The sequence below is a fragment of the Callorhinchus milii genome, unplaced genomic scaffold, assembly GCF_018977255.1.
Source record: "Callorhinchus milii isolate IMCB2004 unplaced genomic scaffold, IMCB_Cmil_1.0 Scaffold5, whole genome shotgun sequence".
In the NCBI taxonomy this organism is placed as follows: Eukaryota; Metazoa; Chordata; class Chondrichthyes; order Chimaeriformes; family Callorhinchidae; genus Callorhinchus; species Callorhinchus milii.
In genome coordinates, this window is record NW_024704746.1 from 15590944 (window position 1) to 15606947 (window position 16004).

The 16004-nt window shown below is 38.7% G+C and overlaps 1 protein-coding gene across 2 annotated transcripts in view; it reads right to left on the minus strand.

Moving 5' to 3' along the window:
- Window positions 1–15371, minus strand: part of adgrl4 (adhesion G protein-coupled receptor L4) — a 38577-nt gene extending 23206 nt beyond the window's left edge. The window contains exons 1-3 of one of the 2 annotated variants that reach the window (XM_007887239.2): window positions 15280–15371; window positions 11820–11996; window positions 2924–3076 (exon numbers count right to left, since the gene is read on the minus strand). In XM_007887239.2, the coding sequence (XP_007885430.1) occupies window positions 2924–3076; window positions 11820–11996; window positions 15280–15301 (352 nt within the window). In that variant the 5' untranslated portion in view covers window positions 15302–15371. The remainder of the gene's footprint in view (window positions 1–2923; window positions 3077–11819; window positions 11997–15279) is intronic. The other variant, XM_007887241.2, reaches the window with a different exon arrangement.
- Window positions 15372–16004: the final 633 nt, after the last annotated feature.

The window sequence follows — 16004 nt, forward strand, 5'->3', positions numbered from 1 at the left end:
TTATTGACTACATTATTTCTATCAAACGCTCTGTCACTCAGTTTCCATCAGGCTTCTTAGGACTAGTGTACCTGACAAATAATTATCATATGTCCAATCCAACTGGGAACATTTCTTTTACAGTAAATTACTTATTATATAATGTCCTTGAAAGTAGCAAATTATTAATTCATAACTTTTACAATGTGAACTTTGTCATTAATTAATCTAAGATCTAAAACTAATAGACCATTGTAATAAGCAATAATTTAACCTGACAGTAAGCATGTGAATGGATGGCCATTTTGTTGCCATTCAGCATTGCCTCAGGGGGAACTACCTCAGAAGCCTCAAAGAATAGAAGGCCTCACTTTGCCATGAGATTAATCTAACAACATGGTAGCTGCTGGCTGAAGTGGGCACAAAAATTCAGTATTCACAACCAGATTCATAAAGGATTTGTAAATAGTGACTGCTGCTGGGAACTGGATGCTACATGCTGACTTGAGGGAACTGCACTTTGATGGGATTTCTTTTACTGGCAGGTCAGATTGTGATTCCTACAAATGATGTGATGTACATCAGTTTACTAGCAGTTTACGATTCCGTTGCAAATACAGAGGGAGCATGTTATAACAGGTTCACTTATCGCGTGATTTAGTTGCAAACCCCGATGTTTTCTTGCCGAAAAGTCCAAACACCTGGCATCATGCTGTCCAGATTTGACATCTCACTTCAAATTGTGTCAGCTCAACAATGGGAGCTGAAGTGTGATGATGAGTTTTCAAGTGATGCTGAGGCACTGACCAGCAGTCGCTCTTGATCACAACGCGTGGTAATGTGAGTTGGAATTTTATGGACCTCGACTACTGTTTTTTAACATGGTCATCCTCTTATTCTTAAACCCAAATGTGTAACTTGACCATTAGCAATGACAAAGCCAGACACCGTCACTCTTTTTCTGTCCAACCAAAGAAGCCAATGTTGCCTGATGGCATATTGGAAATCTCATCGCTAGGGGAATTAGATTTAAAGATGCTCTCTCCAATGTTAACCAAAAATACTAACCTCTGTGTCCAAGGTAAGAATATAGTCATTAGATAGCACCATGCAGTCAAATACGTTTAATTAGAATTATGATTTCACCTCTTGCGAATGTAATCCAAGGTATTTTTCCTTCTATTGGTTTACGATTTATAAAATATACAGCTACGCTTTAAACTGAAAAATATTCAATAGAAATTCACTCAAAGCATTTCATTCACCGTCGCACCTTCACTTAACTTTGCAGTACATGTAGTTATAGTTTCAATTCAAGTTTGGTAACCTGTTCCTGATGGGTTATAGTATATTTTTAAATGTGTATGTAGCTGCTTAGTCTGAAACCGCAATAACAGACCTTTGCACATGATGTGGGTGGAATTTGGCTTTGGGTAGAAATTTGTGTTCCCTGAAGATGTCTGAAATCCATTAATACAGGAGCAATAAAATCCTCCAATTGTGTTGTTGCAGCTAGCATGGGCACCACAGCCCCCGGCGTAATCTCCACTACATTCATCAATGTCTATAAAATTCAGACAGTGTACAGCAAACAACATTAACTTCTTCAAAGCACGCTATGGTTTCCCCATATCTGCGTTACTTTCTCTTACATACTAACAGTGAAAATCAATTATTCAGTACCAGTGTCCAAATAATGGCTCATACGTTTCTGCAAACATTGTTTGAAGCCTATGGAGGAAGGATTGTAAATATAAAGCCAACAGCACATTTTTGCTCTTGTGGAAAATTAAAATTTTTTCAGTTTTAAATAGTGTAGACTGATTACTGTGAATTATAGTTTATAGAACAGGTAGCTGCATTATTTCTCTTTTGAATCATCACTATGAAAAAATGTCTGGAGCCTGTCTTAGCTGGTAGCACTCTTGCCTTTGAGTCAGAAGGCTGGGGATTCAAGTCCTACATCATGGCTCGTGGAGTCCTGTAGCTCAGTGGTTAGAGCACTCGCTTTGCAAGCGAGAGACCTGAGTTCAATTCCAGGCAGGGCGAAACCTTGGGCAAGTTTCCTTACTTCACACGCCTAATAATAATCCCCCCAAAAACCAAAAAAAAAATAATAAATTGGTTATTTTCAATCTACGACTGTTTGTGGGACATTGCTGTGCGCAATTGGCTGCCGCGTTCGCCCACAAATATACAGTCAATTCACTTTACAGTGTCTTCTGTGAAGCGCTTTGGGACGTCCTCCCGACGTGAAAAATGCTATATCAAATGTAAGGATTATTTATTTATTATTTAGAGACTCAAAAGTATTTGCTGACACTTTGATGCAGTGCTGGAAGAGTGCTGAATTGTCAGAGGTGTTGCCCTTCAGATGTGACACGAAACCAAGGTCCCATCTGCCTATTCAGGTGGATTCAGGTTCCCAGAAAATAGTTCAAAATCCTCGTGCTCGCCTTCAAAGCCCCCATGACCTTGCTCCTTCCGGTCTCTGTGACCTGCTAACACATTTTCAACCTCTCCACTCAGCAGAGTCTGGCTGCCCCACCATCGGTAGCGGGCCTTCAGCCCATGAGAACTCTGCTCTGATGTGGTCTACAAATTTGACGGGAACTCTGATTTGTGAATATCATTAAGAATTACTGCAACTTCGACGCCTCAATATTATTTCTTCTTTTAATTGTTTCATATTATTCTGCTGGGACATCTAAATGCTTCATGAATAACCAGGTATCCAATAATACGAACAATATGGTAATAAACTGAAAAGTTGCAGTGACTATGCTGCATGTTTGCAATGACGTAAGGCCAGTCTGTTAAATAATATGTTTAACAAGAGCTCAAATTGCCTCTTTTCTTTCTTTCTTTGAACATAATAACTGACTATAGAATCAAACAACTGTTCTCTGGTCTTCTGAGATTTTTTTTAAAAGATGCATCTTACCTATGCAGGTGCTTCCATCGTTTGGTGTAAATTCTTGTGTTCCTTTTGATGACTGAAAACCTTGGACACATGTGCAGTAGAAACTTCCAATCGTATTGGTACAGGTTGCATTGTATCCACATGTTTGTGTTGCATTTTCACATTCATCATCATCTGGAACATACATGTACTCTGTCATTAAAGCTTCAGTAATTGTCCTTTTGTTATGTTGCACAACCTATCACATTAGATTTACATAATGGAACCGAAGCGGTTTGAACTAATATGCACATGATTTCAAGAAATATTTCTTGATTGACTACAAGATTGTCTCTATTTCTGTAAAGCCTGGTCAATGTTTTTCTGAAAATTATACACCAATTTTAGTCCATATCAATGCATATTTTTACTTTAAAATGACTGTGATAAAGTTAAATGTGTTGTGGCATTTACTGTGGAACATTTAAGCAGGTTTTGAGCAATACCAAGGGGATATGACATTCCAGTGCACTAGAAAAATCTGAGAAAATGTGATGCAGATGCAAGTTTGAATATTAAGTAGTAATGTCTATTTTCTAGGTGGAATTTCAATGCTGATGCTTTCACAATATCAAATAACTAATGGTTATTGCTTATTGCTATCATCTTGCTGTAAGGTTCCTTGACGTACATCATTATCTGAACACAAATGAAATAATTTCCTCTTTAAAATTTTGCCCATTTTATATCAAAATCACCCTTAAGAAAGTATAGGAGCATTGAAGCAACCGATGCAATACCACAGTTGATATGGTGGGTGAAACAAAAAGCTTCAGTTTCTTAAGATCACTGGTTTCTTTGCTTACTGCTTCAGCAGTTAGTTTCTATAGCTTCTTCCCTTGTGTTACATAGCATAAATTGAACAGCATTCAATGGAATAGCCTGAACATTCCCTACTGGGAAAAAACAATTTTTGTAATAACTTTACTCCCAGTCCACTCTCTCTCTCTCACTTTGCTCCACCTTTCTATCCTTTATTATATGTTAGCTCTGTGATGGAAATGTTGTTACGAAGAATGACAAATGTGATAGTGATGCTATGAAATATCACTGATGCCAATTTGTACAACCTTAATGTCATAATATAACAACCGAGGAACAGTGGAAATTTCAAATAAAGTCAAGTTTATGTACCAACCAAAAATAGGTAAACTTCAAATTAAATTTCAAATCAATTGTTTAGGGAGTGGGTTGCAAAGCATGTCAAAATATCATTCTGAAGGACTTTTCTTTCACCTCAGGGATCTAGCTTTCAAACCTATGTTCTCCCTTATGGATGTCGAGTATTCGAACTAAAATGAGTCTTGGCAGCCTTTATTATTCTCTGGTATATACGGGGCACTTCACAAACCCACCGCCAATTTGACAGAGCGGTTCTGAAAGACTAGATGAAAAGCACTGAAATATCATGCTTGTTGAGACCGAGGTACTTTGCAAGAATTGGTTGGGATCAAACAGATTGTCAGGGAAATGTAGGGATGCCAATCCTGATGCGATGGACACAACTCCTGACCTAATAGTGCTTGATGCCTTCTTCATCTCTCATAGCTCTGCTTTGATGTTGCCTATTTCTCTTTACCAGGAAACCATAGAATTCTTCGTAGAAGTCCAGCACTGTCTGCCTGATTACACAACAGCACTTGTGCTGGTTTAATTCAGGTATGTGATCCTTCAGCAAATCCTACTGCGCAGGCATTGGATATACAGTATTCCCACTCTTTCTATTCCTTCTCTCCAAGGTTTGCCCTTAAATTTCATTCAGTGTAACTCTTTAATCAGCTGTTGACAAAGTACGGTTTAGGGGAATGCATTCAGTACTAAATATTTTCAATCCATTTATTATCTTCTGAAATAATTAGGAAGCTAGTGGGATATCTTTGATTTAGTAACTAATATTCCTTCCTGTGGCAGACTCGCTATTTCATGTTTGCAACTTGCATGTAATGCTGTTCTGATGACATGGTTCATGGGTTAGCCTGTGTGCATCCTGCATAATCTCCGTACACTAACACAAAAGTAAACCCTTCAAAGCTTGGCCGGGATGTCAATCTGAAGGTGTCTGAGCTGTGGAGGTTTAGTGCTGGCTGAGTACACAGCAGGCAGCAACATTCTCAGTTCTGACATTGACTTGGCATCCAGGCTGATCTGAAGTGCACACTTCCAGGTCAATGTGCAGAGCCACTGTTGGATGGTTCTTGGCCACTCTCACAGCAAACATCATCCAAGTGGCATCAGGTGTGATGACAGGTCTCCATGGGAAGGGAGAATTAGTCATTCAAGTGAAGCGATCTCCCACTATTCGAAAACATGTTCTTAATTTTTTACTTAAATAATAATGGGAACCCTTGTATCTGAAAGTACTCCAGTAGGCTTTTTCATCCTGTGAGCATAGATAATAGTAGGCTGTGTGCCAACATACCAAATGAGGAAATTGTTTTCAACTGTGTTTATCCAGATCACCTCTTACATTAGAGATGATGAGTTTGGAAGTTGACACATATTTCATCTGCAGAACCACCTGAGAAAATGTAAAAAAAAACACCCTGCTTCAAGCCACATCATTCTTAGTTGTTGTGAACAATTTAAAAACTTTATTCAAATCATTTACTTGTGATCAGTTTCTCACAAAGGAACGAGAAGCCTTTATCATTTCAAAAGTGTGCAATTCTTATTCTTATGCATCATTCTTACCAATTTAAAAGAAATTTAGGTAAATTACAAGAGAATCCCTGATGGACGAGACAGTACATTCTGGATGGCCTTCGGGCCATTATGTCAAGCATGTTGTTCATTTTTAGTTTGCTGTCTGAAGGATTTCTCTCTCGCCCAAGCAGTGCTAGATGTGACTGTTCAATTCTCTTGTAGTATTACTACTACATGTAAATATGCTTAAAATATTCAGAGCAGAATCTAAATATTGAACAAACTCTGCTAAATCTACTAAATGTAATATGTACTCAACCCTTGTGCTCCTAGGACTATTAAAATTGAATGGCACAACAAATGGAACACAATATTATCCCCTGCATGTGTTTAATGGCATATAACAGCAATAACAGCTTGCACTTATACAGCAGCTTTTTCATGTTGAATGATCTTGTTGAAGCGCATAAGAGCTATAATTGGGAGCACAGAGCAGGGAGAAGGAAGAGTTAGGAAGTGAGTCTAAAAGATTTTAGAAGGAAGATTCAGAGTGCAGGGGCATAGGGGCTGAAGGCTCATCTCTTTATGGATCTCATCGAGATATTATGAATTTGCTTTCCGAGGATAATAATTCCTTGGGGGAAAAAAATGTATTTACCCAATCCACGACTGTTTGTGGGACACAGCTGTGTGCAATTGGTTGCTGTGTTTCACAAAATACAGTCAATCCACTTTTCAATATATTTTGTGAAGTGCTTTGAGATGTCTCAAAGACTTGATAAGGCGTTATATCAAATGCAATCATTATTATTATTCTATTATTATACAATTGGTCTGCAGGAAACTAAACATATGCTTCATCCAAACAAAGTTTTAACTCAAACATAGAATTCCAATGTTGGCAAGGACTTGTAACTCGATCCTATTTTACAGAACGCTTGAAAAACAAATAATCTGGTGTTTAATCCGATGTGAAACACTTCAAGCGATTTTTGTTTCCTTTGTTGAAAATTAGCCATGTTTTTCTTTGTAACAATTCCGCATGAACAATTCCTATTTTATATAACATTAATTCAACACTCTGCCAAAGGTACAAATATTTAGTTTCTTATAAACAGCTTTTTGATATCCTGATTCAATCATAACATTTCTTGGCAAACCTCAGCTATGTGTTTATTGGGATTCAACAGTACTTGGTCTTGGATTGATGAGCTGCAGAAATATAAACTGCTCCAACATCACTCCCCACAGTTCATCTTCCTTAATGCCCACTGAATATAATCTATGTGCACCAGTTGGGTTGGAGTTGTACCTAATTGTAACCTACTGTATTTTAGCTACAGCTGTGTAAACATTACAGATCCCATTAACTTTGAGTTACTGTATACTAGACTTACACCCAAAGCATATGCATTATGACACTGTTTGAACTCCACACCCACAGTATTTTTCTGCAGGATATATGTAAACTACACTACCTCGTAATCCACACCTACATCACTGCATCCTGAAACACCCACACTCACAGCCTTTCTGTGTAAACAAAGATAACTTTCAAAGACTCTTCTGATTTGTTTCTCCAGTTAGCTTTGATTGCAACAAATGGTGTTCCATCACATTTATTTAAAACAGGAAATAAGTAGAAGTCGGAATATATTTTTCTTAATAAACACCAATAGGAACATATTTAAATCTGCTTAAGCCAGTTTCAAATGACTGTTGTCTGGAGGATGGTGTTCCAAGGACATTAGTAAAACAGACGAGCTGCTTCATAATGGCCAGAAAATGTTCTTTGAGCAGTTTGTTGACACATACCGCATTTTCAACAATTATTCTTCCACGACTGTATCTCCCAATCTGACCCAAGCTCCTGAAATTTTTATTAGAGGCTGTTTCCTTCAGCCACTGTACCTCTCCTTAAAACGCAATTGTTTGTTTTGACAGTAGCCCCGACAGAACTGGCCTTTATAGCACAGAATATCCCCAAAGGCACGTTGCATTCATCTGCTTGATACTTGAGACACTATTCTGCGTGAAGGACACTATATAAATGCAAGTTTTTGTTGTATTGTCCTTGAGCACAACAGAAACTACAGAAAGATGTGAAAGATGCTGAGAGCAATAACTCATAACTGCACAAAACTGCATGTGTCCTTGAAGGGATAACGGTGGTTAAATTATGGTTGAATCTCGAAAGCACCAACAACAACAAGATTACACTTGTATAGCGCCTTTCATGTCGGGAGGACGTCCCAAGGTGCTGGACAGTGTACAGCATTTCAGACCCGAGCTGGGGTTGGGGGGGGGGAAGGGAGGGGAGGGGAAGGTGGGTGGCTGATGGCATGGTCGAAGAGGAGGGTCTTGAAGGAGGCTAAGGAGGGGGCGAGGCGGAGTGACTGGGGGATGGAATTCCAGAGGTTGGGAGCAGAGTGGCTGAAGGCTCTCCCGCCAATGGTGGGGCGGGTGGGTCGGGGGACGTGGAGCAGGCCAGAGCTGGCTGAGCGGAGGGAGCGGGCGGGTTGGTAGCGGGTTAGGAGGTCGCAGAGGTAGGGTGGTGCGAGGCCATGGAGGGCTTTGTATGTGAGGACCAGGATCTTGAAGTGGATCCTCTGAAGGATAGGGAACCAGTGGAGTCAGAGGAGAGTGGGGGAAATGGGGTCACAGAGTTTGGTGCGGGAGAGGACACGGGCTGCAGAGTTCTGGATTATCTGCAGCCTGTGGAGGGAGGAGTTGGGAAGGCTGACAAGCAGGGCGTTTGCATAGTCGAGCCTGGAGGTGATGATGGCATGAACAAGAGTTTCAGTGCCTGAGGGGTGAGGTAGTGGCAGAGTCGGGCGATGTTACGGAGGTTAGTGAAGGCAGTGCAGGTCGTGGGTTGAATGTGAGGGGTAAGAAAAGACAGTTGAAGGTCGAACAAGACACTCCATCCCCCCACCTCCCCGCCCACCCGAACTCCAAGTTCTTCCAAGATGTGTCAGGACCCAACAACAACAACAACAACAAGATTCCATTTATAAAGCGCCTTTCACGTCAGGAGGACGTCCCAAGGCGCTGCACAGTTGGGTCATGACCCGAGCAAGGGGGAAATGGTCAGGGTGAGGGGAGGGAAGGGAGGGAGCGAGGAGGGGGTAGAGAGTCGAGAGGGGAGCTGAATGCTCGGTCAAAGAGAAAGGTTTTGAGACCGGCCTTGAAGGAGGAGAGGGAGGAAGCGAGGCGAAGGTACTGGGGGATAGAGTTCCAGAGCCTAGGGGCTGAGAGGCTGAAGGCCCGACCACCGATGGTAGGCCGATTGGGGCGGGGGACGTGGAGCAGACCAGAGCCGGAGGAACGGAGGGTACGGGCAGGTAGGTAGGGGGATAGTAGGTTGGAGAGGTAGGAGGGAGCAAGGCCGTGAATGGCCTTGTAGGTGAGGATGATCTTGAAATCAAGATCACCTTCCCTCCCCCAACACGCACACCTCACACACACACATCTTGCAATCAGCATTGTTCCAAAATCCAAGAAAATATGTAAATCTTGTTCAAATGTAAAGATGTTCTCTCTGAGTTGTTGAACTTTTACAAATGAAACAAAGGAAAATACAAATTCAAATTAGTATGACAATCTATTTTCATATGCCATTATTTGTGTTTGATATTATGAAAAACAATAACAGGAACATCTCTTATGCTCAGAAAACACTATCATCCTGGAATGACTGGATTTTAACATTTATTTTAAATTGGCACAATTCATTTCCAAGGAACATTTTCTCACACTCATTTTAAATTGATGAACACAAAATATTTACCAAACTCATCCATAATTTACATTTTGCTTTATTGCTACTGATAAAGTGATGTTATGCTAGTATATTCAGACTGGAAAACTTTTGTTATATTGCTGTAATATAATGATAACAGCACAGCAATAACGACAATAAAGTGTTGAAAAAGATCCTGCATTTTTTTGCTATAAAGAATTGAATTATAAAAATGAAGCACTTGAAGATTTGATATTTGTAAATATTTATTTGCCAAATAATAACAAATAAAGCATATTGGTATTTTCGTCACAATGAATTTAACTTGTGTGTGTTTGGCCTCAAGTGTAGGTAACTGCACTGTGATTTCTGCCCTCATCTAAAGATAATGAGGAGCAATGTATATTCTTCATTTTGTTTTTATCAATAGTTGTTAGTCGTACAACAAAACTACATTTGCCTAGATTTATTTTCCTTATTATCAGGAATCAAATCCCTAGATCATAATGGAGATTATGAAATAAAATAACAAAAAACTCCACAATACAACACTGCTGTGAATATTGTAGATCAGAACCATTTTGAAAGCTACCTAAGTCTTCTACATTAAACCTTACTCAACAAGAACGTTTAGTGTCTACAGTGGTATTACAGGGGAGTAAATGCACAGATATGCTTGCATTCAATAATCCAACTGAAGAAGATTCCAAGCTGCAAGTACTTGCTTTTTGTCAAAACAATGGTCTGGAGCACATATGAAGCAAATCCAATACGATGAACCAGTCATCCACTAAAATACGATCTGTTCAGCACAATGTATCAACAAGTTGAAATTCTATTGTTTGCAGTGGCCTCTTGCCAATTATTCACATAATGTTATATCATATTAAAAACAAAAGTGGTTACATGCATGGAAGTAAAGTACATGAAGTACTGACCAATTGGGTAACCTTTCAGCAGACGATGTAGATAATCAAATTTATAAATAGCCACAAACAAATAGCTAAAGCTGGACAAATGTAGATCAAAATGAATAATGAATAACTTTACATAACTTCTATGAATTTGCTAGAAATTGCCAGAAATAAGCAGTTCACTTTTGCCATGATCTCAGTTTGCTCCGTATCAAACAAGACAAAGGCAATTCTATTATTCCAGTAAAAAATGAACTCCTTTTTAACAACCAGTTCACATCTTCTCCCATATAATCAACCATAAGTGCCAAGCCCAAAGTGGTCACATAAAGCTGCACTCTGTGGACAATACAAAGAGATTATTCAGCTTCCATGTTCCAAGCAAAAATGACAGCTTCCTTCCTTAAAATGATTGTGGTTTTAATTAGCTGGAAAGTTCAAGGCAAAAGAGCTAGAAGCTTTCCAAACATCCAACAATGTAATTAACCTTGTTGAGAATACAATCTTCCATTTTACCACATCCTAGAGCATAATCCTGAAGGGAAGTGCTTTGGGGAGAAACAAATAATCTAAAGACTGGTAAACCTGTGCAGCAGAGTTAAAATCAATACAAATGCAATAGACTTGATTTGGGATATTTTCAGATAAAAAAAAGTATTTGCTGAAGTGCCTTTTTTTAAAAATGTGCCACTGTTATAAGTTTAACTGTTTGTTATCCTGGACAATTTTTAATTGGCGATATAGTGTATTTGTTCACAATCTGATTATTTCATTTGCATTTTGAAATTACTGTTCTGAAAATGTGAAGAGTACTTTTTAAAAACAGCAACTTTTACTCAAGGACCAAAAAAAAAGCTAAAACATGCTATAGCACCCAATATCTAATTAGTAGCAGCAGAATAGACCGCTAACCTTGTTGTCACATATTGCTCATTTGGCAAGATTTCTATTGTCCACACTATCTTTAACAACTGACACTTTAAATAAATGATTCATTTCTTTAGGAAACTGTGGCTGGCAGAAAGCAGGAGGTTATCCCTATACAAATGTAAACAGATCATTTAAAAGCAATGCTTGAAAGGATTCTCTGCTGAGATGTCCTGCCCAACTGTCTGTGTATCTCTGTAGCTGTATTAATGTAAAATAACTTATAAGCAGCTCTCCTGCTGCATCCCAAATTGTCACTGAGCGATGTGCATATTTTCAGAGCAAAAGCTTTGACAATTGCACTACCTTTGTACCAGGAGTTAGATGCTATTTAGGATGATGGTTATTTATGTTGGTGAACAATTTTAAAAAAAATTTGGGGGATGGAGGCATTTCAGATAAAATACTTAATACCCTTGTACTGCATGCTCCAGACTCCATCAGTATTCAACTAGTATTCAAAATGTTTTCCCTCCTACATTCAGCCAATGTGTATAACAAGTTTCAAAACAGAAGATTTTCAGAACTGATTTCCTAATACCCATCACTGAATCATGAGCTTTCTCATTTGTCTTTGCTATTCAGAAGTGAAGAGCAGATTTGGGACCACTTATTTAGCTTTGTATCGATTTTGTACAGTGCGGTTCCATACCATTGCAAAAGCTGACACCATCGCCTGTGAAGCCTGTGTTGCAGTAGCATCCCTTCTTCTTGTTTATTGTTGTGCAAGTGGCATTCTTGTTGCATATGTTCTCATTGCAGTTGAAGGTTTGGGTCATGCTGGAATTTGCAGATGGCAAGCACAAGTCCAGCAAACTGGAGAGCCACACTGGAACATGAAAAATTAGAGTATAATATGAGGGATAGAAATAGAACACTAAACAGCCCAAGTAAATGGGCTAAAGTCACTTAGATTTTGATTCTGAATGTGCAGAATTAACAATACCTAAATTTGAACACCTAGTTTTCTCTTGCCTGATTCAAAGTTTAAAAAAAAATGAAAACAAAAGGTACCGCAGCAGTAATGTATGTGCTTGAATGATTATATCAAGAATTTGTTAGGATTCACAAAAGGTTAACAAGAAAAAAAAGTTAAAAATCAGATTTATATTAATGCTCACATTTCATATAGTACCTTATCATGTCGTTGAGATGTCTCAAAGCGCTTCACAGAATATATTGTAAAGTGGATTGACTGTATTTTGTGGGCAAAACACGGCAGCCAATTGCGCACAGCAGGGTCCCACAAAGAGTCGTGGATTGAGTGACCAAATTGTTTTGGGGGGTTACTGGAGTGGAGCTACTTTAAGACTAATTTTCTTCTCCCTTTACTCCCATTTGTTCTTTGAATTTTTCTTCTTATCCTCTTGCCTCCTAAGGAAAGACAACTTATGGTGTGATTTATCACTACAGGAACGTAAAGTTTCTAATACTTCATCCAGGCTTGCGCAATGAATATTGGTCGTCTATTCAGCCATAGGGTTACATTACCCAAATTCAATATTAACCCTTATTAACTATTATCCCAAATGCACTTCCAGTCTGTTTCACTAGATAGCAATCATAAGCAGGATCTCTGGCTGATTTCTTTCCTCCCTAGCATGGGAACCCTGAGGCCGATTGTAGGTGCCCCACTACAACCCACCTGAGATTGGTTAACTTAATATAGACCAAGTATTCGATCAGTACCACTGAAATGAAGGATCAGCCTTTGAACAGATTTTAGTATGTAAGCATTACATGTTTTTCTGACCAAGATAACAACATAGCACAGTGTAGGTAACAGGAAATTAATTAGTTAAAAATATGAAGAACGCAATATAATAATAATATTAATATCCTTAAATTTGATATAGGGCCTTTCACGTCAGGAGGACTTGTCAAACTATTTCACCGGATTTACTTTAAAGTGTGCATTTTGTAGTTGAACTAGACTAGTATAAACTAGACTAATGAGAGTCTGCTCAACGTTTGGTAGTCAATAACTATTGTTAGTTAGAAAAGTGGTTGCTATACTCTGTACTGATATATGTGCATCATTTGTATGAGAACATAATACAAATTAAGCGTGTAGGTTTTTATACAATGGGATCATAAAGGAATTTTTGCCAGGCAAGAAGTGATGAAAGTGTACTGAAACATTTTAAGGGCTGAAACTTCAATATCTCTGAATACGGAAGAAATTTTAAAATCTATACACATAATCAGAAATCTTAGGCAACATTACAGTATCCTGATATTACGTTATGAGCTGAAGTTTTCTAGTTCTGATAAGATTGCTTGCTAACTGTGCTGATCAGTTTCACAGCTGTGTCCAATTTTATTCCATCTGATGTTCAAGCACACATACTACCTTGCAGGGTTAACAGTCATTGGTGAGCGATAAGGAGTAGGAACCCTGGCTGATTTTTATCATCATCTTGCCAGCCTAAGGCTGAGATTAGTGAATTCAGCACAGATTTGGATCTGCAATCATCTGGTCAGTATAGCTTATTGCTATTTCAGTCTTTTACCCACTAAGTCATAAACTGAGCCTTCTGACAGGGTCCGCCTACCATGGAAAGGTGTGATAAGTTTCAACCCACATAAAATAGTTGCATCAGGATGTGTTTGTCAAACTGGTTAACTGAATACAGATTCAAATAACATGGAACATTAGGATGATGGTTGACACAACATGGAATGAATGAACCATGTTCTTTGTAACATGAAATGTGAAGGCAATGGTCCATGCAATATAGAATGATGGTTTAAGTATTTGGGAATGAGGGACCATATACTAATGAATGGTGAAATAATGTTTTGGGGTCAAGCAGGTGTCTGACACATATGGAAACCCACCACCATGCTGAAGAGTATCCAAACCAAACATCCCTATAAATCCCCACATCGCTAGACATTGGTGAAATTTGATTAAGGCGAGTCACCCATTGCTCCCAGACAGTTCCTAGTAGTCAGCTCAACATCATCATTATAATAATAATCCTTGCATTTGATATAGCGCCTGTCTCAAAGCGCTTCACAGAATATACTGTAAAGTGAATTGACTTATATTTTGTGGGCAAAATGCAGCAGCCAATTGCACACAGCAGTGTCCCACAAACACTTGTGGATTGAGTGCCCAAATTATTATTAATTATTTATTTTTTTGGAAAGAATATTATCCCTGGAAAAGCGATCCGTCAATCGACTAATAACCATATTCGTACTTACTGCTTGGTAAACAGATATGTGTGGAGTAAGGAAACTTGGCCAACGTTTCGCCCTGCCCGTGTCCTCTCGCTTGTGGGGCAAGTGTTCTAACTGCTAAGTTACAGGACATTGACAGAGATCTGGGTTGCCTGCGTTGTGCTCTCAGCCAAGGAGGAAGTATCAATTAAAGTAGAACTTTTTTTAAGAAAAGAATAAATAAACACACAAACTTTTGAAATTCGAGCCCCTTAATTGCGAAATATCATCTCCAAATAAACTTGTGATTTTCAAAGTTACTAGACTCAGAAAACAGGAATCAACCAAAATTGATAGTAAGAGAACTCAATTGTAACTAATCAGATTTTGTTTGTTTTTAATAAGGAAGGAGCAGATGACAAAAACAAATGCTACATATCTCGCAAATTCTTTTACCTTCCTTTATTTAATCCTAACAGGTTTTGTTTCTCCCTTCATAGAGGTTACAATGTGTTTGTTTCCAATTTAAGACATCAAAATGAAGTTAAAACAACAGTTCCAAAGAAGCAATATCCCACCATCTGTCACATTAGCCTAGAAACAAAATCCATTATTAAAAATTTTCCCCTACACCGCATCCTGCATAGTTTTTTGCCACAGTTCATATCAGTGGAAGGACAGTAATTCTGAATATTTCTTTTTGAAAGGAAACCGTTACAACGTTTTGAGGAATATCAGTGAACATGCTGAGCAGATTTTGAACTTTTATTCAGTCAGAGCAGCAGGCTGCCTGCTAAGCAAAGAGGCTGATATTCACTCCACTCGCCATGACATAAAAGAGTCTTTGCATACACATCAATAATTTTTTCCCAAACATAAAAGCAGTACCTAGCAATGCTGATTGAATAGTCAGTCGAAGAAACATTTGCTTGCTGTGCACTTACCAAACAGTAAAATGAATTTCATGGAGGCTTTACTTTACGAACAGTCCCACAATCAGAGCTGAAAAAAGTGAGGCAGTGTTCTCTGATTCTGACGTGAGAGATTTCCTGACTAACGTTTTTTTCCCCTTCTCTGATCCTGAGGATCTGAGGTCACCACGTCCTGCTTTTAATTTCACATTTCCCAAGAATGAGTAAAGGCAGCGGACTTTTAAAGTTTTGAAGGCTTTGTGGCAAAATGTCCATTTTTATAAACAAGGAAAACAATAGGTAGCATATTTGAGCAAAGACAAGGGTTAGAAGCCACCTTTCATGTGTTTTCAAAATGTTCTATTTAATTCAGGCAGTAAGACAATGAAAGGTCATGTGGTGAGAATGTGATCCCTTGAATTTTCTAACAAGAACTGACATATAACTGGTGGCTTTGAAATGCGTGTGGAGATCACATTAGTCATCTTTTACATGTGGATAGATGAACACAGTGCAGCAGTAAATATATTGTGAATGAGGTTCAAGACCAGAAGCAAAGTTAATTTATGTAAAGTGTATGCTTGGCATTAGAAGGCCCCAGAAATAAACTGCAGGCTATTTTTTGATAAAGTGGAAGGAGTGACCTTCCTATCATTAATCCTTTCTGTGAATGAGATCAGCTTCACCTTCAAGTGCAATGATAGGCTTCCACTTTAACAGTCACCAATCCCTCCAAAACTTGGCCCCCCCCAAAAAAA